This window comes from Perognathus longimembris, chromosome 7, assembly GCF_023159225.1.
Source record: "Perognathus longimembris pacificus isolate PPM17 chromosome 7, ASM2315922v1, whole genome shotgun sequence".
In the NCBI taxonomy this organism is placed as follows: Eukaryota; Metazoa; Chordata; class Mammalia; order Rodentia; family Heteromyidae; genus Perognathus; species Perognathus longimembris.
The window spans coordinates 35,129,130-35,155,153 of NC_063167.1; the positions used below are offsets into that span (position 1 = coordinate 35,129,130).

The 26,024-nt window shown below is 47.4% G+C and overlaps 1 protein-coding gene and 1 long non-coding RNA gene across 6 annotated transcripts; one reads left to right on the forward strand and one right to left on the reverse strand.

The window, feature by feature from the left end:
- Window positions 1-1,325: 1,325 nt before the first annotated feature.
- Window positions 1,326-21,152, reverse strand: Echdc2 (enoyl-CoA hydratase domain containing 2). Of its 5 annotated transcripts, none has more exons than XM_048351332.1 (10): window positions 20,762-21,146; window positions 12,807-12,874; window positions 12,647-12,734; window positions 10,027-10,113; window positions 8,269-8,358; window positions 6,951-7,007; window positions 6,613-6,800; window positions 3,570-3,620; window positions 2,611-2,658; window positions 1,326-1,678 (listed from the first exon to the last, which is right to left on the reverse strand). In XM_048351332.1, the coding sequence occupies exons 1-10, from the start codon at window positions 20,895-20,897 to the stop codon at window positions 1,601-1,603; spliced, it is 891 nt and encodes a 296-aa protein (XP_048207289.1). In that variant the 5' UTR covers window positions 20,898-21,146; the 3' UTR covers window positions 1,326-1,600. The 5 variants fall into 5 exon arrangements, with proteins under 5 accessions (XP_048207289.1, XP_048207288.1, XP_048207290.1 ...); XM_048351331.1 differs by having other exon boundaries at window positions 8,269-8,361; window positions 20,762-20,993; XM_048351333.1 differs by lacking the exon at window positions 10,027-10,113 and having other exon boundaries at window positions 8,269-8,361; window positions 20,762-21,143.
- LOC125355173 lies at window positions 2,937-21,699 on the forward strand. Its single transcript, XR_007211609.1, has 3 exons — window positions 2,937-2,950; window positions 3,408-3,410; window positions 21,520-21,699. It is a non-coding gene; the product is annotated as an uncharacterized LOC125355173 (long non-coding RNA).
- Window positions 21,700-26,024: the final 4,325 nt, after the last annotated feature.

Genomic DNA, 26,024 nt, shown 5'->3' on the forward strand with positions numbered 1-26,024 from the left:
AGTGCTGTGGTAGAGTCAGTTAATCTAGGCCAGGTTTCTCTGGATGCTTAGGTAGAACAGCTCCAGTTAGAGGATCCTGAAGCAGCCTTAGTAGAAGAAAAGGGCATTGAAGTTGATTTTGACAAGCAAATGCCAGCCTTCTACCTCCCTTTGTTTTCCAAGTGTGCCATTTAGTTTGCCTTTGTCCATGTTGTTCCCATCACTGCTGAATCAAATGCTTATTGGTTTTCAAGGATCTATTCCAATGTTGCCTACCCATTTCCTCTTCTCTCCCTCAGTATTCCTACTTCCTTCCTCAGTGCTCCCAAAGACCATGAAAAGTCTTCCTGCACCCTATAATCTACAAAAGGCCTTTAATAGTGATTGTGGTTCTCACAAGTATAGTATAAGCTAACAATCATAACATGTTTATTGAAAATGAGGGGGTGCTGGGGATATGGCCTAGTGGCAAGAGTGCTTGCCTTGTATAGATGAAGCCCTGGGTTCTATTCTCCAGCATCACATATACATAAAATGACCAGTAGTGGCGCTGTGGCTCAAGTGGCAGCATGCTATCTCTGAGCAAAAAGTTTGGGCTGGGGATATGGCCTAGTGGCAAGAGTGTATACATGAAAATGAGGCGGGCTTGTATATTTGTTCATGCATGCGTGTGCTGGTCCTGGGGCTTGAACTCAGAACCTGGGTGCTGTCCCTGAGCTTTTGTGTACAAGGCTAGCACTCTACCATTTGAGCCACAGCTCCACTTCTGGCTTTTTTGGTGCTTAATTGGAGATGAGAATCTCATGGGCTTTCCTGCCAGGCTGGCTTTGAACTATGATCCTCAGATCTCAGCTTCCTAGTAGCTAGGATTACAAGTGTGAGCCACTAATGATAAGCTAACAGTTTTTAAATCTTCACAACAGATTAGCCTCACAGGTACAGAAACTGAGGCCTCAGAAGATGAAGCAGTTTGTCCAGGGTTACACAGCAAGTAACTGGCAGAGAGCTGGGATCTGCAGTTCCTACTGACACCTATTCAAACACTGACCCCCGTGGATTGATTGGTGTTCTCTCCCCCCCCTCCCCCAGTCCTGGGGCTTGAACTTGGAGCCTGAGCACTGTCCCTGGCTGCTTTCTGCTCAAGGCTAGCACTCTTATCACTTGAGCCACAGTGCCACTTGTGGCTTTTTTCTATATATGTGGTGCTGAGGAATCAAACCCAGGGCTTCATGTATGCGAGGCAAGCACTTTACCACTAGGCCATATTCCCAGCCTTTGATTAGTCTTTTGCTGTCTCTAGTAAGCTGATCATGGAGAGGCAGAAGCCATAGACTGAGAGCCAACAACAGATCTAGAAGCATCTATTTTAATCTATAGTTATTTGGTAGAAGATCTAGACATTTTGTAAAGCAAAACTGACTCCTGTGATGATCTAGCCAAGGTCAGGAATAAGGAAGGAAGCAGGAGGTGGTATGATCATCATCTTGCCCATCATTCAGTGAAGAAATTGAAGGCCAGGGTGAAATGAGGAGGGCAGTCTTGACTGCAGACTCCCCACTTGGATTTTGTTCTTTAAGATATGTATGTCTGGTGTTTCAGGTTTGTGGGAGGGGAGGAGAGTTCACTTGCCAACAAATTTTGGGGGCCGTTTCTCCCTGAAGGCGGCCATGCCTTCCAGCCGGTCCTGGGTTGGGATATTCTACAACAGTGCACAGAATATTAGTTTTGTAGGAGCAGGGACAGCTGTCAAAGAGTTCCTTAATAGAGAATATTAAAAATATGAGAATATAGTTGGTTATAACTAGGTTTTGAAGGTCCCAGTGACACTCAAGAATTAGGTTAAGCTGGGCACTGGTGGCTCACACCTGTAATCCTAGCTACTCAGGAGGTGGAGATCTGAAGATCATGGTTCTAAGCCAGCCTGGGCAGGAAAGTCTGTGAGACTCTTATATCCCTCCCCAATTAACACCAGAAAACCAGAAGTGGCACTGTGGCTTAAATAGTAGAGCTAATGTTGAGCTGAAGAGCTCAGTTTAATGCCCATGCCCAGAGTTCAAGCCCCATGACTGACATGGGGGTCATCCCTATAATTCTAGCCACTCAGGAGGCTCAGAATCCCAATTTAGAGTCAGTCTCAGACAAATCCAGGAGATTCCAATCTCCAGTTAACCAGCAAAAAGCTGGTTCAAGTGGTAGTGCTCCAGCCTTAGAGGAAAAGCTAAGGGTAAATGGGAGGCCTTGAGTTCAGGACCCAGTACTAGTACACACATAAAGTAAATTGGACTAAATAGGTCAAGACTCAGGTTATAACCTTGACATCCCAATTCTAGCTTAGCCCCTATAGTGGCATTGGGTACAGGGATAGCAAAAACCAAAGTACCCAGAGACACTTTGTTGAGTACATTTGCAGAGTGTGTGCTGTGATTCTGTAGGTATCAATGGGGTAGGATACACCATTAAGTTGTTAAGGAACTGAGGGAAGCCATGTGCTTTTCCAGGAGCCATTCTAGGTTAAATAAGCAGAGACAAGACTTTGGGGTTGGAGGAACCTTCTCATTCCTGAACTACACGAGGCTCCTGAACTCTGGCCCAACTGCTACTAAAAAGTGCAGGCTGGCAACAGCCACATACCTGGGCATAACACATCCCTTCAATGGCCATTCCTGATGCAATGTCCACCTATAAGAAAGAAGTATTCAGCCTAACCTGGTCCACTTCCTGGGAACCCTTCCAGGAGCAGAAATAACCGATCATGAATCTCTTCTTGGAGTGCTTAGTAGAAGCAAAGTTATGCTAGAAGTGAGGGCTGAGATAGGTAAAGCAGACTTCCCCCAGCTGGTGGGAGGGAGCAGCACAAGCTGCATGGTCAGGCTAGTATCCATCCTCAGCTACCTCACCACCTTTTGTCAGTTCTACATTCCTCAGAAAGCAGGCATTGACCAGTTCCCTGGCACATTTTCTGTCCTCTATTGTCCTAAGTAATAACATGTGGAAACTTACTGCTCAAAAGGTTCTTGGTCACTTTGGGGAAAACTAAGGAATCGCAGAAATAGCTATATGGGGCTGGGAGTATGGCCTAGTGGTAGAGTGCTCGCCTTGTATACATACAGCCTTGGGTTCGATTCCTTAGCACCACTTATATAGAAAAAGTTAGAAGTGGCACCCTGGGTCAAGTGGTAGAGTGGCTAGCCTTGAGCAAAAAGAAGCCAGGGACAGTGCTCAGGCTCTGAGTTCAAGCCCCAGGACTGGCAAAGAAGAAAAAAGAAATAGGTGGCCACCTTGTGAACAGTATAGTTCTAACCTGTCAGGTATCTGCTTGGTATAATGAACTTTTCCTAAGTGGTTTGTGTCTGTCTTACCCCTCTCCATATGATCACTGACCATATCTTATTCCTGAACCTCAGTTTCCAGCTCAGGTCTAGATTCAGTGTGTGAGGAATGAATTGATGCATTAGTTGCATCAAAGCATCAAAGTTTCTAGTTCCTGAAGTCTTTGTAGCTCTGCTGTTGGTTCCTAGGAGCTACAAAGCACTGCAACCCTGACATGTTGGACTTAAGAAGATATAAGTCCTGACCCAGTGGAATCTCACCTCCATTCCTCGGTCAATGGCAACTTTGCCCAACCGCACAGCAATGGGGGCCTACAAAGGAAAAAAAATGCTTGTTAGAGGCAGGAGTGAAAAGAGGTACACATCTGTATTATAAGGGAAGTGCTCTAGACAGGTCTGGTTCCACTACTCTACTGATTGATATATTTCATTAGCCTTCTTCTTCTTCTTTTTTTTTTTCATTAGCCTTCTTATCTACTAGGTCAAAATATCCTTTAATAAAGGAAGCAGACTGAAGACTCTTCAAGTCCCAACCAGCTGGGATTCATGTCATTACAGCCCCTAAACAGGTGTGCGTGTTTAAAACCAGCTGGGGTTCATGTTATTGTAGTTCCTAAACAGGGGTGTGTGTGTGCTGGGATTCATGTTATTGTAGTTCCTAAACAGGGGTGTGTGTGTGTGTGTGTGTGTGTGTGTGTGTGTGTGCTGGGGTTCATGTTATTGTAGTTCCTAAACAGGTGTGTGTGTGTGTGTGTGTGTGTGTGCGCGCGTGCTGGGGTTCATGTTATTGTAGTTCCTAAACAGGGTGTGTGTGTGTGTGTGTGTGTGTGTGTGTGTGTGTGTGTGTGTGTGTGTGTGTGTGCTGGGGTTCATGTTATTGTAGTTCCTAAACAGGGTGTGTGTGTGTGTGTGCTGGGGTTCATGTTATTGTAGTTCCTAAACAGGGGTGTGTGTGTGTGTGTGTGTGTGTGTGTGTGTGTGTGCTGGGGTTCATGTTATTGTAGTTCCTAAACAGGTGTGTGTGTGTGTGTGTGTTGGAGTTCATGTTATTGTAGTTCCTAAACAGGGTGTGTGTGTGTGTGTGTGTGTGTGTGTGCGCGCGCGCGCTGGGGTTCATGTTATTGTAGTTCCTAAACAGGGGTGTGTGTGTGTGTGTTCGTCCCACCAGCTGGGGTTCATGTTATTATAGTTCCTAAACAGGGTGTGTGTGTGTGTGTCCGTCCCAGGGCCTCATTCTTGTTTTCTCTAGTTCTTGAGACAAAGTCAACACTGCCGAGGCTAGTCTTGGACTTAACAATCCTCCTACCCTATACTCCCAAATAGGTGGTAATTGTATGTGCTACTACAGCTGGCCACTAAGTGCTTTCTTATTCACAAATGAAACTAGCACTTGGCTGACGTGGGTGGGGGAGTAGGGGGGTGGCGAGGGAGAAATACTGGGATTTGGATTCTCAGCATGCCTTCATAAGGTTTTCTGTTTTAAACCAAATACTTTAATTTTTAAAATTGTTATAAAAGTGATGTGCAAAAGGGTTACAGATTAATGCAAATACAATCTTGTTTTTTTTTTTTTTTTGCCAGTCCTGGGGCTTGGACTCAGGGCCTGAGCACTGTCCCTGGCTTCTTTTTGCTCAAGGCTAGCACTCTGCCACTTGAGCCACAGCACCACTTCTGGTCATTTTCTACATATATGGTGCTGAGGAATCAAACCCAGAGCCTCATGTATACGAGGCAAGCACTCTACCACTAGGCCATATCCCCAGATCCCTGCAAATACAATCTTAAGATGATATGTGACAAATACTTTTTATAGGCTTAGACTTTTGTAATGTTTGTAAGCACTCTGTATTTGAAGTGTACATGTTTGCTCTCAAAGATTATTAAAATTTTACACATATTCTGTACTTCTAAAAGGAGTTTTTCACTGAGTACTAGTGGCTCTTGCCTATAATCCTAGGAGGCTGAGATCTGAGGATTGTGGTTCCTGTTAACTCCCACAGTGCTAGTGCTGGTGGCTGTAATCCTAGCTACTCAGGAGACTGCGATCTGAGGATCACAGCTCCAAGCCAGCCTGGCCAGAAAAGTTTCCCTGAGACTTATCTCCACTTAACCACTCAAGAACTGGAAGTGCAGCTGTGACTCAAAGTGGAAGAGCACCAGCCTTGAGTAGAAGAGCTCAGGGACAGTGCCTAGGCCCTGAGTTAAAGCCCAACTGGGGAGTAAGGGAGAGGGGAACTCCCTCAAAGCTGGAAATGGAGATGGGGCTCAGGTGGTAGAACACTAGGTTTGAGCAGAAAAAGCTTAGGGATAGAACCCAGACCCTGAGGTCAAGCCCCAGTACTGATACATGCAAAAAGGGGTTTCTCTTCTGTACTGTGCAAAATAAAATGCCAAAAATACCAGCATTTTTTTTTTTTTGCTATTACAGTGACTTTAATACTTTAATGTCCTTGAATAAGCCAGTTAAGCATTGTGTCTGTTTTCTCACTTATGGGCTAAAGGTGTGGCTCAAGTAGTAGACCATTGGTAAACAAGCTGAGCAAGTACAAGGACCTGGGCCGAAGCCCCAGTAATGTAATAAAAAAAAAGCAATCGTTTCAAATGTACTATTGTAATAGCAAATCCTACATTAGAGTACCTAACATTGTATAACAGATGGGTGCTGCCACATAGGGACTTACTACAAGTTAAACCTAACTTCATTTCAGCTGGTTTCATATGCGTATGAAAATTTGACACCTCCCACTCCAGCCCCCATTGGGGAGAGCCAGCAGATTAACGACTTCAGCCAGCTAGATCTTGGGCATATCTTCACTGGGACTTTGGGCTTTGATGCATCTTGTTAGATGACTCCTGGGAGGGGGGTCTACAAATATTTGAACCTTGTGAGGAGCAGAAGCTATTGGGCTGAAGAGCTTTGTGCAAGCTCACTAGGGAAGTGCTCTACCACTGAGTTAAATCCCCTGCCACTTGGGGATGCACTGTATTCTAAGCTCCTTAAGTGCAGTGTGGTAGGAAGGATGGCCTGGTAATATTTCCACGTTAGAATCTTGCCTTTCAGTTTGAGGGGGCATTGTGGTGCAATATAGTGATTCCACATGTGATATTAGTGTCACTGTGAAGCTGATTTTATCCAGTTTAAACCACTTGGCTTTGCATCATGCTGGATGGCAGTCAATGGAGAGAGAACATGACTTCATTTCAGGAATTTACCTTGCTGCTTTCAAACTCACTGGACTTCAAGGAACACCAGCCTTCCCCTTGCTCCTCCCACAGTCCCTTCTGTGTCTAGTTGTCACTATACCTGGGGCAGAATTTCCTGAGCTAGGGCTCGAGCCCGGTTGTAGGCAGCATCACCCTCCTCATTCTGGGCCACAGCATGATTCACCAACCCCAGCTGATGGGCCTGTTCTCCATTCAGTCGGCGGCCCGTGAAGATGAGCTCTTTTGCCAGGGCCACTCCCAGGCATCGGGGCAGCCTTTGAGTCCCTCCTGCAAGGATGGAGGAGTGACCATGCTACGGTGGAGAAGGGAGGGCCCACAGATGGCCAGGACTTCTCAGAGTTGCAGACTGAGGATAGAACGGCAAGACTTAGGACAAGAGAGGAAAGCAGACAGACTTTGACAGTGGAATCAGGATACCTGCTCCTGGGAGAAGTCCTCTCGTGGTCTCGATCAGTCCCATGACAGCTGAGGAAGCTATTGGAACAGCAAAGAGTGAAGGAAGACTTCTCCCCTGCCCCATCCTCCAGTGCTAACCTCTGGGGGAAGGAGACATTTTCCTTATGTTCTGGATACACCAGATCTCAACAGATTGGGTCTCCAGGCTGTCATCTCACCAGTCCTTGCTGGTAGAGTTGTGGGTCACCTGTAAGTCTCCTTTCCTGAGCCTCAGTGGTTGAAAAAAGATGACTGGTGGCCCCTTTTACCTGGTCAGAGCATCATATGAGATGCTCTGGAAGGAGGAAAGGTTCCTAGAAGGTGCCTGACACTCATTTGTAGGTAAATGCTTTCCCTGTCTTGCACTTTCAGGTCTGGTCTGTGGGGTTCATGGCCCTTGCTCTTGCCAGTTATCCTCCTAGGTTTTGTCAAGCCTGAAATTTCCCTGACAGTTTAGTCCACATCTTCCTCCTGAAGTGCTGCTGATCTGACCAGCTCCCTCAGCACAGGCCATGTGACCTGTGAAATGTGGATAGCAAGGGGACTGGGCTACTGCATAGGGTTTTCTACTCTGTCCTCAGCAAACCTTGCATGGTAGTTGCCTGACATTTGAGCAAGTGACAGGCAGAGTTAGAACCATAGCCTGACCTGGAATTTTGGTGCCTGATCACTTGATAAATTCCTTTTTTCCCCTAATGCCTTCAACATGCTAGGCAACTCAAGTGCTCTACCAATGAGCTACCTCCCCAGCCCGGTCAATTCCTTCTTTTCATTGATAGAAGCCACCTTCATGCCTGGATAGGTGGCAAGAAAAAAATGGGGGAGAAGCCACCAAGGCAGCGACTTCGAAAAGTGGTTATCTTTCTCACCCCCCATTCTTTCAAGACTCAGCAAACTTGGGTGCTGCTATGAGCTTGCCTGACTAAGCAACTGTGCAACAAGATGGACCAGTGACAAACCACCCACCAGGCTCACCTTTGTTCAGTAATCTGACTTGATCAGAACTGAAAGGTGAACAGTGTTCTTTGTCCTCCCCACCTCTCAATGTACTCGGCTGGCCCTGCCAGCCATGGCTCAGAGGTTAGAACAGCCTTTCCCAAGATGAACAAAGCAGTTCTTGCCAGCCATGGCTATAACAGCAGTGGGTGGCAATACCTTTGCCTTCTGTGCCCCCTGTTCTCTCTGGTTTTCCTCTTGGTGGGAAGGCCAAGAGCAGTGGCTAACTTTGCAGAAGCTTCAGATTTCCTCTGTTTCGCTCAACCTCCCCACCTCATACCTTCACCTCACCCCTTCTAAGTACCTGCCACTCGGAGGTCACAGGCCAGGGCAAGCTCCAGACCTCCACCCAAGGCAAACCCGTCCATGGCTGCAATGGTGGGTGCAGGGAAGGCTGCTGTAGAGACAAAGGGGGCCAGGAGAGACTTAAGGCTGGTCCGAAACTTGGGGACCTCACCCAGAACTTCAGCTAGGTTATCTTAAGAAGTCAACTTTCCCATCAGGAATGATATAGGAGTGGGCTGGCTGTTTCTGTGTAAGTCCACACCCACTGGTCTCTCTGGGACCTGACAGTGTGTGCCAAGTTCTGTGCTGGGTGCTAGAAGCGGACTGGAATCAGATGTGGTCTACACCCATGTGACCCTGTCTAATGGAAGGTAATCAGGTATTCAGGCAGAGATAATCTGGGAATCTGAATGCTCCAATAAATGGAAGCCTAGAGCTGAGGCTGGTAATCCTAGTAGCTACCTAAGAGGCTATGATCAGTTTCAAGCTAGTCTGAGCAGAAAAAGTCTATGAGATTCTCAGTAAAAGGAGTTGGGTGTGGTTACATGTACCTGCCATCCTAATTCTAGCTATGGTGGGAAGCAAAAAACCCCACAAAAGAAAACGAACTAGGGGCTGGGGATATAGCCTAGTGGCAAGAGTGCCTGCCTCGGATACACGAGGCCCTAGGTTCGATTCCCCAGCACCACATATACAGAAAACGGCCAGAAGCGGCGCTGTGGCTCAAGTGGCAGAGTGCTAGCCTTGAGCGGGAAGAAGCCAGGGATGGTGCTCAGGCCCTGAGTCCAAGGCCCAGGACTGGCCAAAAAAAAAAAAAGAAAAAAGAAAACGAACTAGCTGGGCACTTAAGGCTCATGTTTAATTGTAGCCAATCAAGAACTAAAATTTGAAGATCATGGTTGAAAGCCTGGAGCCAGTCACTGGTGGCTCATGCCTATAATCTTAGTTTAATGAAGGCTGAGATTGAGGATCATGATTTGAAGCCAGCCCCGGCAGGAAAGTCTGAGACTCCTTTTCTTGCCAGTCCTTGGGCTTGATCTCTCGGCCTGGGCACTGTCGCTGGGCTCCTTTGGCTCAAGGCTAAGCTCTAACACTTGAGCCACAGCACTACTTCTGGCTTTTTCTGTCATTAATTCAGGATAGAGTCAGACTTTCCTGCCTGGCTGGCTTTGAACCACGATCCCCAGACCTCAGCCTCTTGGGTAACTAGGATTACAGGCAATGTGTGAGCAAAAAGGCCAGAAGTGGATCTGTGGCTCAAATGGTAGAGTGCTAGCTTTAAGCACAAGAACTCAGGAACAGAGTCCAGATCCTGAGTTTAAATCCCAGGACAAGAAAAGGAAAAAAAAAAAAAAGCTAGCCTAGGCAAACAAATCTTTGACTCTCGTGTCTAATAAGCAAAAGAGCCAAAAATAGCACCAGTTAAGCCAGCCAAGTGCAAGGCCCTGAGCTCAAAACCTAGTACAAGCAATTAAAAAAAAACAAACCAAAAAACTTGCTGGATGAAGGCTTCTTGCAGGAGGCCACATGGGAGGTCCTGAAGGAAAAGGCCAAGTTCAGGCAGTTAGGACATTGGTGTGGGGTACGAAGTCTGAAGAGCTAGGACTCCCTCTCTGGTAAAAATGCTGCTTGCACCCTTTTGTATCGGTACCTTCGTCTTGTGGAATTCCTTGTGCCTATCATGGGAATCATCTGTGTTCTCATAGAGCATGGTGCGTGGGGGAGGGCTGGCAACAGCAGGGACTCCCACACCTCCAGCCTACTCACAGACCCTTACCGATCTCGTTCATCAAGCCTCGGAGCCGCCGGACAAAGACGCCAACCTCCATAGGGCTCATCTGCTCCCGCTCCTTCAGGTCCGCACCTACAAATGGCCAGCAGTTGGTGCCACTCTTGGGGAAAATGGCTTATTACTGAATCCCAGGTGGTTAAAGGATCCAGCTAAGACACAAGGGAAAGCAGCCAGGGAGGAAGAAGCAGGAAATGCCAGAAAGCGGAAGGGAGAGTCAGGAAAGGAGAGGCAGTGCTCACAGGAAAAAATCATCTGGATTTCATCAAAGTGAATAATTGTGAGCATCGAGGCACTGTTAGAATGAAAAGTATAATCCACTGTGGGAGAAAATATGTGCAAATAATGTATCTGGTAAGGGATTAATAGCAAGGCTGAAAGTCATTCAGCTGTACAGCCCTTGCCTAGCTTATGTGAGGCCCTAGGTTCCATCCCCAACATTGTGGGGGTGGGGTGGGTGAGATTAATACCTTGGACATATAAAGACTTCCTATAATGCAACAAAAGTAATCAACTCAAAGTAGGCAAAGTATGCTCAATAAGTACACAAAAAAGCTGAGCACCAGTGGCTTATGCCAGTAACCCTAGCTACTCAGGAGGCTGAGATCTGAGGATCATGGTTCAAAGCCAGCCAGGGCAGGAAAGTCGGTGAGACTCATCTCCAATTAACTATTAGAAAACCGGAAGTGGTTGGGACTCAAAGTGGTAGAGTGCTGGCTTTAAACAAAGGGCTCAGAGAAGCAGAGTTTAAGCCTCCAGGACAGAGGTAAAAAAGGACACAAAAGTATGTTCAAGACTTAGATATAGCATCATTTATCTATTAGGGTAGTTACCACTTACTGGGTGTCAGTGGTTCCCACCTATAATCCTAGCTACTTGGGAGGCTTGAGCATGAGGTAGTACTGTGGTTTGAAGCCAATCCAGGCAGAAAAGCTCATGAAGCTCCCACCTCAATAGCTGGGTGTGGTGGTTCATGTCTCATTCCTGGTACAGCAGGAAGCATAAGACTGCCGTCCAGGTATGTGCCAGGGTAGGAGGTGAGAATTTATGTAAAAAATAACCAGCAGAGGGCTGGGAATGTGGCTTAGCAGTAGAGTGCTTGCCTAGCATGCATGAAGCCCTGGGTTCGATTCCTCAGCACCACATAAACAGAAAAAGCCGGAGGTGGCAGTGTGGCTCAAGTGGTAGAGTGCTAGCCTTGAGTAAAAAGAAGCCAGGGGCAGTGCTCAGGCCCTGAGCCCAAGCCCCAGGACTGGCAAAAATAACCAGTACAAGAGATGGAAGGAGATGTGGCTTAGTGGCAAAGTGCTTGCCTGGTAATCAGGAGTTCTGTGCTCAAACCCCAAGACCAAAAACAAAACAAAAAACTTATAATTCTAGTTCTAAGTACCTGCCTCAAAGCACTGAAAACAGGAATTCAGGGGCTGTATATGGTGTCCCATGCCTGTAACCCACATACACAAGAGGCATAGGTAGGAGAAATTCATTCTGATTGTCTCTGGGCAAAAACTCCAGAGCCAAAAAAAAAAAAGCAAAGAAGGTAGGTATAGCTCAAGTGGTGTTTATGTAATAAGTTCAAAGCCATGAATTCAAATCCCAGTACCACAAGGAGGTTAAAGTGGAAATTATATATATATAAAACATTATTACACTTAAAAATCATAATAAAATTAAAAATTAGCTAATGGAGGATAAGGAGGCCCAGAGGCCAAGTAAGTTAAGAACTGAGAAGAGAGCTCAATGTGTTAGCACAGAGGGGGGACAAGGACCTTGGTGAGGGAAGTGACCAAGGTAAGGTCAAGATGAGGTAGCAGGAGCCAGGGAGGGGCCACAACGTGAATTAGATTCCTCAAGTCCCAGGCTAAAAGGCTTGGAAAGCCTGGAGAAGCCTCAATCAGTTCTACTCAGTGAGATAGATGGGGAAACTGAAGTTGCCACAGTTTGTTGGAGGCAGACCCAGGTCTCCTGCCCTCCTCATGATGAGCTGGAACAACAGGAATGAGACTAGTGACAACTGTGACATGATCTTGATAGAGGAGGAGGTTAGAGGTGGAGTCATGGAAGAGGCCAAGAGAGTGAGGCAGGTAGGCTTGTCCCATCAGTTCAGCCCCCAGGCTGTGCATTGTGGCCCTGACAGCTCAGATATAAAGCAAACCACATCTTGAGGGCCTTGGAAGGTCATATGCCTCCTCTTACCCTTTCATGTTTGTGCCTGCCTTTGAGGCAGAAGTTCATGGTGCTTGCCTTGTGAGGAACTAATGATGCAGGTACTGTGAAGAGCTTTGGCATTGGGGACTGGGATTCTGCAGGTAGGCAAAGGGCATAGTCTCAACTTACCATTGACCTTGAAAGCATGTTTGATGACCGGTTCTTCATTTCCTCAACAAAGGGTCAGAATAAAGCACGGTGTGGCAGAAAGGAGGATATGAGGCCAAACCAAGCTGACTTCTGTTTTGTGACCTACAACAAGTCATTTGACCTAGGACTTCAGGTTCACATCTGTAAATGGGAATGTGTCCTCCACTGGAGCTGACCTAAGGCCACCAGGCCCTGCTGGGGGGAGCCCTACAGAACCTGGGATATGGCCCAACCTGCAGATGGAACCTACCTGCACAAAACACACCCTTCACTCCACTTCTGAAGAGCAGGACACGCACGTGCTGGTCCTCTCGCAGGCGGGCCAGAGCTTCAAACAGCTGCAGAAGACACCTTGTCAGGCATCTCTTGGTGTGTCCCTAGCCCCACCCCTAGTGCTCCCCAATCTTAACCTCACTGACGAAGACGTTCCCCAGGGCATTGCGGGCATGAGGTCTGTTCATCAGGATCTCAGTGATTCCTGCAAGGGATAGAACAAGCTGAGCTGAGCTGGCCTTGCTCACCCACGTGCTGGGGACATGGGAAGCCTGGGTTGTAGGTGGCACTGCTGGAGCATGTCACACAGGCGTCTGCTTCTCCAGCTATTAGGCAGAATAACCTTTGCTCTTCCTGCCTCCCACAGAAGAAGGATTTGTGAACTGTGGAACAAGAGGTACAAGGTGACCACCATCACACACACACACACACACACACACACACACACAATCCCACAGCTCTTACCATATCTCTGTCATAACGAACACCTTCCTGTTGAGTTTAAAGGCAAATAGCCTTGTCACTAGACCAAAACATAGACTGGTAACCATCTTCTGCTGGCCCCCACCCCCCACATGTGCCTTGACTGAGTCACAACTCCTGACAAAGTCACTTCTGATTTTTTTTTTCTTAATCAGGAATGTCCTAATGGATTAGGGATTTTAGAGTGAAAAGTCAGCTTTATATAACTTAGCAACTTTTTTTTTCCTTTTTTCCCCTTTATTGTCAAAGTGAAGTACAGAGGGGTTACAGTTTCATATGTAAGGCAGTGAGTACATTTCTTACCCAACTTGTTATCTCCTCCCTTGTTTTTTCCCCGCCTTCTGATTTCCCACTTCTGATTTTTGTAGTCATTGCTTCCTGTACTTTTACTAGAAAATTATTTTAGTAATTCAAAAACTTAAAAAAAACTATATAAGTATAAAATAGCAAATGTGACTGGTCCATAATTACCATAATTATTTAAGACTTAGGCACTGGTGGCTCACACCTGTAATCCTGGCTACTCAGGAAGCTGCAATCTGAGGCTCAGCCAGTGCAGACAAATCCTAGAGACTCTTTAGCGAGTAAAACTGCTAGAAATGGAGGTATGGCTCAAGTGGTAAGAAGGCCAGTCTTGAGCAAAAAAGCAGGAACAGGAAGTCTTGAGTTCAAGCCACAGCACTGGCACTGACACCCCACACACCCTTAGACACACACATACACACACACACACACACACACACACACACACAATTTAGATTTGAGGCCTTAGCTACATTAGGTTGAAACATTAGTCTTCAACAGAGGCACTTCTTGAATTGTCTTTGCCTCCCTGTGGTCTTTATCACAGGTGGACTAAGCTGGTTCTGTGAAAAGCAGGTTACACCCCAGGGCTTCTAGCCCTGGAAACAACAGCAAGGAAATAGCTGAAGCCTTCCAGAGCCACCAAGAACAGAGGACCCAGTAGCCAGAGGTGTAATGCCAGAAAGTAACTGGAATCCTGAGCTGTAACAGTATGAGGCGGCTGAAGAGTTCCACAACACGACCTGGTCAGACTCCAAATGAAGCTAAGACTCCGAAGCGAGGAGCCAAAGGGGAGGGTCGAAGCTCTGAGGACTTCCAGCCTCCTTCACTAGATGTCAGGAGTTAAAGAGCCCAAGGTCTCCATACTCCGAAGTTGGTAGCTAAAACTAGCCACTAGGTGTCAGTACTCCAAGTGCAGAGCAAGAAGCCTCTGCTTGGGCACTCAAGCCATGGGCCTCTAGCTTTGAAAGCTTGGAGCCCTAAGCCTCTGGATTTGGAGGCCAGCTTGTGAGCCTCTGGAACTCAGGGCTGTCAGTGCTAAGAGAGCTGCCCCTCATTTACCAAGATAAAGCAAAATATCCCCAGGCCAGCTGCTTGTAACATTCACATCCAGAAGAATTCCTTTTTTCTTGAATGTGGGTAAGCCCTGAGAATTGCATCTAACCAATGGAATACAACATGAGTTCTAAAATGTCACTTTTGCTTAACTGCTGAGGTAAAATATGGCTCAAATGGTAGAGCACTTACCTAGCAAGCAGGTAAGGCCCTGAGTTTAAGATCCTAGTAACAGGCACATACCAGCTACTCAGGAGGTAGAGATTGGAAGGGGTTCAAAGCCAGCATGGGCAAAAAAATCAGCAAGACCGAATCTCAACCAACAGTAGGGTGTGGTAGTGTACACCTACCTACAACTACAAAAACAAAAAAAGTACAACTCCCAGAATATAAATTACGTGGCAAAGGTGATAGGCTGTAGCTTCTGTGATTAGGCTAAAGGCTCTATCTTGATAGCCACACTAACAGGTCTAGGGAGAGAGGGCCAAGTGGTGACTGTGGGCAGTTTCTAGGAGCTGAGAGCAACTGCTGACCAACAGGTAGGAAGAAAGTGGGACTTTAGTACTATAGCCACAAGGAGGGGAATTCTGTCAACTGCATCAAGAAATGAAGCAGCTGGGGCTGGGGATATAGCCTAGTGGCAAGAGTGCCTGCCTCGGATACATGAGGCCCTAGGTTCGATTCCCCAGCACCACATATACAGAAAACGGCCAGAAGCGGTGCTGTGGCTCAAGTGGCAGAGTGCTAGCCTTGAGCGGGAAGAAGCCAGGGACAGTGCTCAGGCCCTGAGTCCAAGGCCCAGGCCAAAAAAAAAAAAAAAAAAAAAAAAGAAATGAAGCAGCTGTGCCCTCAGTCTAGCCTCTGACGAGACCACAGGCCCAGCCAACTGCTGCATGACGGGGTGGGAAGACTTGCCATAGGAAACCACTCACGTGTCCCGCACTTCTGTGAGGAGAGCTGTCTTTTCTATCAAGTGGGTTGCTTGAAAGTTTCTGCACTAGCCTGACAGCTTGGCTCTGGTTGATTATTAAGACTAAAACAGCAAGTAAAGAAAGGAAAAGAACTGCTTTGGGATAAGGAAGAATTTTATTGTCTTGTGTCAGTGCAGGAGCTTGAACTCTGAGCCTGGGTGCTGTCCCTGAGTTTTTTTATGCTCAAAGCTAGCGCTCTACCACTTGACCCACAGCTCCACTTCCAACTTTTTGTGGTTAATTGGAGACAAGAGTCTCATGGACTTTCCTGCCGGGGTTGACTTTGAACCACGATCCTCAGATCTCAGCCTCCAGAGTAGCTACGATTGTAGGCGTGAGCCACCAGCATCCAGCTCCCAGGATTTTTGAAATGTAAGATTTTGTTTTACTGATTGTTTCAAGATAGAATTAAGACACACCTCTAAAGCTACACCTCAGATGGTTCAAGAAATAGAGGGTATGTTTTGAGATTGTGTACTGTTAATCTTCAGAGTTATTTTTTTGGTCACTTTATGTAAATACATCTTGCCTTCCTTAAACTAGCCAACCGCGAGCCAATTATGAGCCTGAGTTCAGCCAATCTGAGCAGAGGGGCAGCAGCCTGCCTGTTCTATGTGCTTGCCAGGTTTTTGGCTGATGGCACACTCTTCTGCAAAAGTAAATTTTGCCTTGCTGAAACAATTCTTTTTTGTGTGTGTGTCTATCCTTGTGACTCTGGTGGGTCTTGGAGACTATATTTATAACATGACTTAGAGAAAGCACAAGATTTTGTATTAGCAACAAAATTTTTAGCCACAAAAACTAACATGGTGACCATGATTTGTTTTTGTTTTTGTTTTTTGCCAGTCCTGGGGCTTGGACTCAGGGCCTGAGCACTGTCCCTGGCTTCTTTTTGCTCAAGGCTAGCACTCTGCCACTTGAGTCACAGCGCCACTTCTGGCCATTTTCTGTGTATGTGGTGCTGGGGAATTGAACCCAGGGCCTCATGTATAGGAGGCAAGCACTCTTGCCACTAGGCCATATCCCCAGCCCCATGATTTGGTTTTAACAAACTTTGTTCCCCATCCTCCTGCTTTCCTGTTCTGTCCTTTTCTTCCTGTTTTTTGTTTTTGCCAGTCCTGGGGCTTGGACTCCAGCCTGGGCACTATCCCCGACCCTCTCTGTGCTCAAGGCTAGCATTCTACCACTTGAGCCACAGTGCCACTTCTGGCTTTTTCTATTTATGTGGTCCTGAGGAATTGAACCCAGGGAGGGCTTCATGCATGCTAGGTGAGCACTCTACCACTGGGCCACATTCCCAGCCCCTGTCCTTTTCTTTCTGGCTTCCTTTAATCTTTTATTTTCATATTCATCTCCTCTCTCTCAGGACATAGACTAACAGCTCTTATTGTGCTTGGCTGAAGCCACAACCTGGACACATCAAGTAGAGTCACTTTATCACGTTGACCTTCAATTTTCTGATCAATAAGAGAAATAATTAAGGGTTGCTATGAGAATCAAAAGGGATGATGTACAAAGTATCTAGGCAAAGTATGAGTGTGTGGTCATCAGAGGAGACCGTGCTGCAAGCCGGGGGCCCTGAGGAAGTCATGCAGTGCCTTCGGCTTCATTCATTGACCTTGCGCTATAACATGCCAGGTTCTGGAGAACAGAATATTCAGCCATGGCTGAGTGCTCTGGCCTGGACTCTGGGAACACTGCCCGCTAGCCCAAGCAGTGGAGAGAGGCTGTGTTGCAATTTCCACTCTTACCAAGTCCAATTAAAATCTCCAAGGTCCCATCTGTCTATATGACCTTCTCCACAGGCTGTGTTGGTGGAGGGTCTAACAGAAAGCACTTGAAGGTAGAGTTTAGAAACCTCTTATTCTGTAACAGGGAAAACTGAGGACCAGAAAAGTAACAGCCATAGCTAGCAGTCCTCACTCACTTCCTAAGAGCTGCCAATTGCTGGGGATGAAGTTTAGTGGTGAGAACTTACCCAGCATGTGCAAAGCCCTGAGTTTGCTTCCAAGCATGGGAAATGGGGAGGAGGGACAACAATCTATGGGACCAAGTGTTAGCATGCCTGTCATCCTAGCTACTCAGGAGACTGAGACCTAAGGATTGAGGTTCAAAGCCCACGTAGGCAGAAAAGTTCTCTGCAATTAACCATAAAAAAGCTGGAAGTGGAGGTGGAGTGCTAAGACCGCCATCCTTGAGCAAAATTTTAAAAAGAACCCAGGCGCCAGTGGCTCAGAGGATTGCGGTTCAAAGCCAGCCCGGGCAAGAAAGTCCATGAGACTTATCTCCAATGATCCACCAGAAAACCGGAAGCATCTCTGTGGCTCAAGTGGAAGAGTGCTAGCCTTGAGCTGAAAAAAAGAGTGTGAGTTCAAACCCCATTGTACACACATGCACACATACACAGCTATGAGACACTTAAAAGGGGGTGTAGTTTGCAAGAGTTTCAGAAAGACTCATATAAGCAGAAAGATTCAAGTGGGCAGAGAGGAAGTGACAGGCCCATTAGGAGACAGCAAATGGGAAAAATACACCAGAGAGTAAAAGCTTCAAATGAAGCCATGGATAGAGAGAAAATGGAAAGGTTAGATTGAGGTAGGGCCCCTGACTAGCAGCTAAGGAGCTGAAGAAATGCTCCATGAACTCCAAAGTCTAAAGCAGCTGGTGAGGAGCAGCTGCCTGGCCACGCTTACTTCGCGGGACCACATTGGGTTCCGTCTCCTCAGTGGAACACTTGGCCTGGGACTTGTGACAGGGACATCAGTGACTGCATCATTTTCTGGGAGTTCTATGTGAGCTCTTCCTCAGGCCCCGGCCACTGCTTCTTCCTTTTCTCCCCTCTCATGTGTCCCCCGGCAGGGCCAGAGTCTTACCCAACTTTCGGGAAAGAATGATTTCAGTATCTGTGAGCTGAAAGACCTATGACCCATGGCAATTTTCTGGGTACTACTGGAAAAAATCTGTGGAATCATTAAATTGCTAGAAAAAGCAATCATGAGCTTCTGGTCCAGAGTGCAAACTTTCAACTAGACCTGGTTCCAATCACCCAACCCTCTTTGGCTCAATTTCTTAGACTGGATCCTAGGAAGAATTCCAAGTACTAAAGCTCATCTGAGAAATTCTATGTGATGGAGAGGAACACCATGATCTGAATTCTACCAGGTATCTAGAACTTTTGCTAAAAAGTATTGGCTCCTCATTGAAGCCTGTAAATGTCCAAAACCAGGAGAAAAACTTGGCTTCTCTGATCCATTAAAAAAAAAAAAAAGCTCTCTGCCAATCTCTCTAGCAGTTTGTTACCTTGCAATCCAGGGAGAAACAGACTACTTGATAGCCCCTGTGGCATGAATGGAAGCAAACTCACAAGCACCAAGGACTTTCTTCCAGTGGCCAGGCTCCACCTGGCCAGTCCTGAGATCATAATGGGCCAGACCACACCTGAAACCAGCCCACCACACATGTGACAGGTTTCCTAACCATGTGCACCTCTCAGCCCTCCCCATTTCTTCTGTTTTCACTGTGTGGGAAAGACAGGCTGAAAAGCTTACTCTCTGCCTCTTCCAGTATGAGGTGATAAATCTTCCTCAACCCTTCACCACTACTTGCTCCCCCCTCCCCCGTTAGTACTGGGGCTTGAATTCAGAGCCTTGCAGAGGCTCTAATTTTTCACTCAATGCTGGCACTCTACCACTTGGGTCACACCTCCGCTTCCAGCTTTATGCTGGATAGTTGGACCTAAGAGTTATTGGATTTTTTTTTTTTTTTTTTGCCAGTCCTGGGGCTTGAGCTCGGGGCCTACACACTGTCCCTGAGCTTCTTTTGCTCAAGGCTAGCACTCTACCACATGAGCCACAGTGCCACTTCTGGCTTTTTCTATTTATGTGGTGCTGAGGAATTGAACCCAGGGCTTCATGCATGCTAGGGAAACACTCTACCACTAAGCCACATTCTCAGCCTGTGTCATTGTAATTTGTCTATCAGACACAGCTTAGAATGTCAATCCTCAGATCTCAGCCTCCTAAATAGCTAGGTTTACAAGCTGGAGCCACAGGTGCTTAGCTACTTCTTGTCTCTTTTCATTGGCAGATTTGAACAAGTGGTTGAACCTAACATCTTGGAATCTTGGAATTAGGTGTTTGGCTTTACCACTCCAGGTTACATATTATGTCCATCAAAAATAGTGGATGTTGCAGGGTGCTGGTGGCTCATACCTAGAACCCTAGCTACTCAGGAGGCTGAGATCTGAGGTTCAAAGCAAACTCCGCAGGAAAGTCCCTGTGAGACTCCTATCTCCAATTAATCACCAGAAAACGAGAAGTGGTGGCTGTGGCTCAAAATGATAGAGTGCTAGCCTTGAGCAAAAGAGCTCAGACACAACACCCAAGCCCTCAGTTCAAGCCCCAGAGCTGGCAAAAAAAAAAAAAAAAAAAGTGGATGCACCCCCTGGGAAGTAGTATGCAACTTTAGGAAACAAAGAGCTAAGTTATAGAGAAAAGCTCTTCAAGACCTACTGTCAGGGCATAAAGAGAAATAATGAAATGTGGAGTGCTATGCCATCCGATAGGCGCTGATAGGAACAATGTTTGATAATACCAGAGGAAGTTGGCGCCTGTGGTTTACGCCTGTAATAGCCACTTATTCAGGAGACTGAGATCTGAGGATGGAGCTTCAAATGAGACTTTTACCTCCAGTTAAGGAAGTAGGGTTGAGACTCAAGCGCTTTGGGCACAAAAGTTCAGGGACAGAGCCGAGGCCCAGAGTTCAAGGACGAGCACAACACAAAAACAAAGCTGGGAAAGGGAAGAGGACCAGGGAATGCTGCTGAGGTCCAGACGGGCGCACGCGCACACCCGCTCCCGGCCAGGTGCGCGGGCGGGAACAGGTGAGGCCGCCGGCACCGGCCCCGCCCCGCGGCCTCCCCGGAACGCCGACCGGGGATTGGCCAACGCCGCCAGCCGCTCCGGGAGTCCTCGGCTGGTAAAAGTTCCCGGCTGTTCGGCGCCGCTGTGGGTCCCCTGGGCCCCAAGTGCCACGCGGCGCGGCTCCTGTCCTCGTGGCCCCTCGCACGGTCGGAGACCTCCGAGTGCGAGGCTGGGAAACGACGGCCCGGCCCAGCCTCGCGGGCCCCGGGCGGCCGGGGGAGCCTAGCTCTGGAGACCCCGGTCTCAGTGCCACGGCGGGGCGCCTGGCTCGACCCCCGCGGTCCCGTCGGGGCCCCGCCTCGACCCGCCCGCGGCTTGCGCCCAGCGCCCGCCCGACCGCGCGAGCGCGGGGATTACCTCGGTCGGGACCGGCCAGGGCGCGCACCTGGATCTCGCGGCCCCCGGAGGCGGCGGCGTCCGACGCGCAGGGCCGGGCCCCGAGGAGCCGCCGGGGCCGCGGGAGGCGCAGGACGCGGGCCAGGGCGCGCTGCATCCTGGCGGAGCTGGGCTGGTGAGGCCGGGCCCTCGAGGCCTGGGATCCCGGGATCTGCCAAGTTCCGGCGGCCGGAGCGGGGCGAGGCCTGGGAAGGCGGCCCCGCCTCTGCGCCCGGGGCCAGCGCCACAGCCGGCGCCCCCTGGAGACCTGCGCTGGGTGGGAGCTCCCCACCAGCTTCTCCACGACACTCCATCAACAGCGGAGTGGGCAGTGACCACCCGGGCCACAGGTGTGAAGATGGGACAACGTGGATGCACGCTCCATAAATGCCATTTCATTTTCATAACCTGTCAGGGGCTGGGCGTGGTGGGGCACAGCTGTAATCTCAGCACTGGAAAGGCTGAGGTTGGAGGATTGTGAGTTTGTGGCCGGCCTAGGATATATAGCTGGGCGCGGATGTCTCATGTCTGTAAATTCCTCAGGAGGCCGATATCTGAGGATCGAAGTTCAGAGCCAGCCCAAGCCAGAAAGTATGTGAGGCTCTTCTTATCCCCCAATTAACTCCCAAACAGCTTACAGTGGAGCTGCGGCTCAAGGGTGAACTAGCGTTGAGCACAAACGCTTAGGGACAGTGCCCAGTCTCTAAATTTGAGCCCCAGAACAGGCGCAGAAATAAAAGTGAACATTTCTACTCTCCACTTCCTAAAGTCAGTAACAGTTCTGGCCTCAACCTATGGCTGGACTTCGAAGCAATCTAAAAATTCTCTATGGCACGGCTGGAGGGGTAGAAAACTTGCCAAGTGCAAGGCTCTGAGTACCACCAAAAAAATAAATGAATAAATAAAAGTTTGCCTCTGAAGTCTTTGGTATTTAGGGATTGCTTTGCTATAGTAACTTAATATAAGACAATAAACAGCCAGAGAAACTTAGTTGCAAGAGAATGCTTACCTAACTGCGCTTAAACAGAGGGTTTGTTAGGAGGGTCCTGCCAGCAACACAGGCAGTGAAATTCTCAGACTTCTCTTTTATTTTATTTTTTTTCCTCAGTCCTGGGGCTTGGACTCAGGGCCTGGGCACTGTCCCTGGCTTTTTTTTGTTGTTGTTGTTCAAGTCTAGCAACTCAACCACTTGAGGTACAATGTCACGTCCAGCTTTTTCTGTTGATGTGGTGCACAGGAATTGAACCCAAGGCTTCATGCGTACAAGGCGAGCACTCTACGCTAAGCCATATTTCCAGCCCTCTCGGGCTTCTATAACAAATAAACGATGAGCTGGGATGGCTTGACAACAGACACTTCTTTCTCAGTCCTGGAGACTAGAAAGTCCAGGCCCCAGGCCCAAAGATGCAGTACCTGGAGAGAGCCCTCTTCCTGTTTTACAGGCTGTTGCTCTCACTGTAGCCTCACGTGGCAGAGAGCAGAGAGGGCTGCAATCAAGCTTTCTCTGACAAGGGCATTGATCCCATTCATGAGTGATACATCTGTAGGGATGAATCACATTGGTATTAGGCTTCACTGTATGAGTCGGGGAGGGGAAAGCAGACATCCCACAGCAACAACCAAAATGCCTGGAACTGGGGCTACTCTTGGAAGGGCCTGGTCTGACCCTGCTGCTTCTCCTGGGCTCCTTCGTTGTTGTTGGTGGTGGTGGTGATGGTGGTGGTGGTGGTGGTCATGGGGCTTGAACTCTGACCCTGAGCTGTTTTGCTCAAGGCTAGTGCTCTACCACTTTGAGCCACAGTGCCACTTCCTCCTGGGCTTCTTTTGTTCTGAAACTTCTACATACATGACTGATCTAATATGACTATCCAAATTCTCCATGGCTTTTCAAGCATCCATTGTCCTCAGGCAACACAAGTGTTATCCAATTCTATGTTCCAGCAGTTTCTGATGAACCCCTATCGCCAAGTACTATTTTGAGCTACTCAGTTAATGAAAAGGGGTTGCCTGTGGTTAAATTCCATCATGAAGGCTGTGGAAAGAGTGTTGTCTTAGAGGAAGGGATAGGCAGGAGCCAAGAGTCAGCCTGCCCAAATTAATATGGAGCCAGCTGGGAGGGAAAATAGTTCTTTCAGGAACATGATGAGTTGAATGCTGAACATTTCAGGAAATGGTTGTGATAGGCAGACAGCAAACATGAAATGAGAAAGCCAACAGAGGTGTTGGTGCTGCAGGATTGCAGGTATTAAGCCTGAACTTTGTGTTAGAGCGGGGGCTAAAACCTGAACATTAGGGCATTTTCTTGGTTGGGAAATTATTTCTTTTCTTCCTTACTAGAATAAAATTTCCATGAGAACAGGGAAGTTTGTGGTCTGACACATAGTAGGTATTCAGCAAATGTTTACTGGATGAATCGATGAGTGCTAGGTTCTGTGGGGGGTGAAAGTTGGGCTGTTGTCTCCTTTCCCAAAGGCTTGGCACCTCTATCTCAATTTTAGACCTGTTTTTTGGAGTTTAGCTAGACATCTTGAGGCTTCATCCCGGATAAATTCAGGGTTTGGAAGAGAGGTGAGAATGTGGGAGAGCCTGCTCTAGGTGTCTCTATTTAGTCTTATGTCTGGGATGGTGAGATGAACCAGTGTCTTTCTGTTGCTATAACCGATTGCCTGAGTTTGTATAGTTCAGAAAAGAACAATATTTATTCAACTCATGGTTCTGGAGGCTGGGAAAGTCAGGCTTAAAAGCCACCTCTAGTGAGAACCTTATGGGTGGGGATTGTCTATAGAGTCCCAAAGGAGTGTAGGGCATCACATGGAAGGACAGAGCAAACATGACACAGAGAGCTCACTTTTATAGCAAAATCACTTCTTCCAGAGCTCATTCATGCATAATGAGTTAATCTATTTGTGATGGTAATAGGTGATTACTTCAACACCTCACTCCCCCAAATAAAAAACAACTATATAGAAGGTGAGTAAAGAAATAGAAGACCTGGTGGGTGTCAGTGGTTCACAGCTGTAATTCTAGCTACTCACGAGATCTGAGGTTTTTTGTGATAGAAAATAACTTAAACTGAAAGCACCTCTCCTCCTCCAGCCATGTCTTAGAACTGTCCTTGCTGCCAATCTTGCTGAATCATCTCCCCTCCCCTTCCCCCTGAACAAATGCACCCAGTGGTCTTGAAGAGAGCCTGAGAGCAAGGCCATGTATGGTGCTGACAGCCCTACTGGACACAGATGCTGTTGAGACCTTGAAACTTTCCAGTCAAAGTAACTTTGCTAGCCAGGTGCCAGTGGCTCTTGTAATCCTAGATACTCCGGATGCTGAGATCTGAGAATCACAGTTTGAAGCCAGCCTGGAAAGAAAAGTCCGTGAGACTCTTCTTCTTCTTTTTTTTTTTTTCTTTCCCCAGTCCTGGGGCTTGGACTCAGGGCCTGAGCACTGTCCCTGGACGGCTTCTTTTTGCTCAAGGCTAGCACTCTGCCACTGAGCCACAGCGCCACCTCTGGCCATTTTCTATATATGTGGTGCTGGGGAATTGAACCCAGGGCTTCATGTATATGAGGCAAGCACTCTAGCCACTAGGCCGTATTCCCAGCCCCCGTGAGACTCTTATCTGTAATTAATCATAGAAAAAGCAAGACAGAATTGGAGCTGTGGCTCAAGTGGAGCAAAAGAATCTCCGAATTCAAGTCCTAGGACCAGCACAAAACCCCCAACAAGCCATTGATAACCCATCCCACCTCACTCTCACCCCATTTCCATTTGCCTCAACTGACTTCACTTTTTCTGCCTAATTACCCACACCCTACCCCAGTTGTAAAGGGGAGTGTTCTATATCCCCTTGGTTCCCTTTGGGATAGACTAGATTGTCTTTCCCAGGTTTTCTTCCTGAATCAAACCTGTTGGGCAGTTGAGTTCACCTTTCTGCTCTCTTTCTTATACTTAGTCCAAAGCCAGCACAGGCAGAAAAGTTCTGTAGGCACTGTCTCCAATTAACCAGCAAGAAACTGGACTGGAGGTATATGGCTTAAGTGGTAGCTCATCAGCCACAGGCAAGCAAGCTGAGCACAATCGAGAAACCCTAGGATCAATCCCTGGTACCAGCAAACACACACACACACACACACACACACACACACACACACACACATACACACTCCTAATATTAAGCTTGAGGATGTTTTAGTAACTGAAACAAGCCAGTCATAAGAAGACAAGTACTTTATGAGTCTACATACATGAAATGAATAGTTAAAATCATGGATAAAAAAATAGAGTGCTAGGCACTGGTGGCTCACACCTGTAATCCTAGCTACTCAGGAGGCTGAGATCTGAGAATTGTGGTTTGAAGCCAGCCCAGACAAGATCATCTATGAGATTCCTATTTCCAGTTAACCACCAAAAAGCTGGAAGTAGAGCTATAGCTCAAGTGATAGAGCATTAGGTTTGAGCAAAAAAGCTCAAGGACAGCACCCAGGCCCTGAGTTCAAACTCCAGGACAGGCACAGCAAAGAAATTAGGATGTTGGTTGTCAGGGGTAAAGAAAGGGCAAAATGAGGAATTATTTTATACTATGTATATGTTACCCTAATTAAATTAATACATTTTAAAACGTTTAAAGCAGAAAAGGCATTTGACAAAATCCAACACCCATTCATGGTAAAAACAATGAAACATAGTCTTAGAAAAAATAGGAACTGGGAATGTGGCTTAGTGGTAGAGTGCTTGCCTTGAGCAAAAGAAGCCCAGGGATAGTGCCCAGGCCCTGGTTTCCAGACCCAGGATTGGCAAGAAAAATTAAAGCAAACTTCCTTAACATGGTAAGAACAGTTGCAACAGAATAACTCATATCATCCCCTAAGGTCAAAACAAGGCAAGGACATTTCCTGATAAAGAAGTCACAGTGGACAGTGAGACCAAAGGACACTCTTAGGAGATGAATGGAAAGGTACAATGCCTGTCTGCCTCTGATCATGCAAAATAATATTTATCGAAATGAACTCTGGGAAATGGAAAAACCTGTGGGTTTTTTTGTCTTATTTGTTCATTTGTCTGTCTTTGGAAAGGTAAGGGGGGCATAACAATGGAGGGACAAAGGGTGAACAAATACAGCAGTGGTATTCACTAGACAGAATACTGAAAATTGAGTGTACAACTTGTGGTTGGGGTTAGGAGGGTACAACTGGGAGAGAACAAAAGAAGGGGTGAGGGGCTGGGAATATGGCCTAGTGGTAAAGTGCTC

Coding starts and splice junctions, on each gene's coding strand:
- Echdc2 (XM_048351331.1), bottom strand. CDS start 20,897: ATGCAGCGCGCCCTGGCCCGCGTCCTGCGCCTCCCGCGGCCCCGGCGG. Junction 10,114..12,646: donor GAAGGGTGTGTTTTGTGCAG/GTAGGTTCCATC, acceptor GGCCATTTGTAG/GTGCGGACCTGAAGGAGCGG. Junction 2,659..3,569: donor CCATTGACCGAGGAATGGAG/GTGAGATTCCAC, acceptor TCTTTCTTATAG/GTGGACATTGCATCAGGAAT.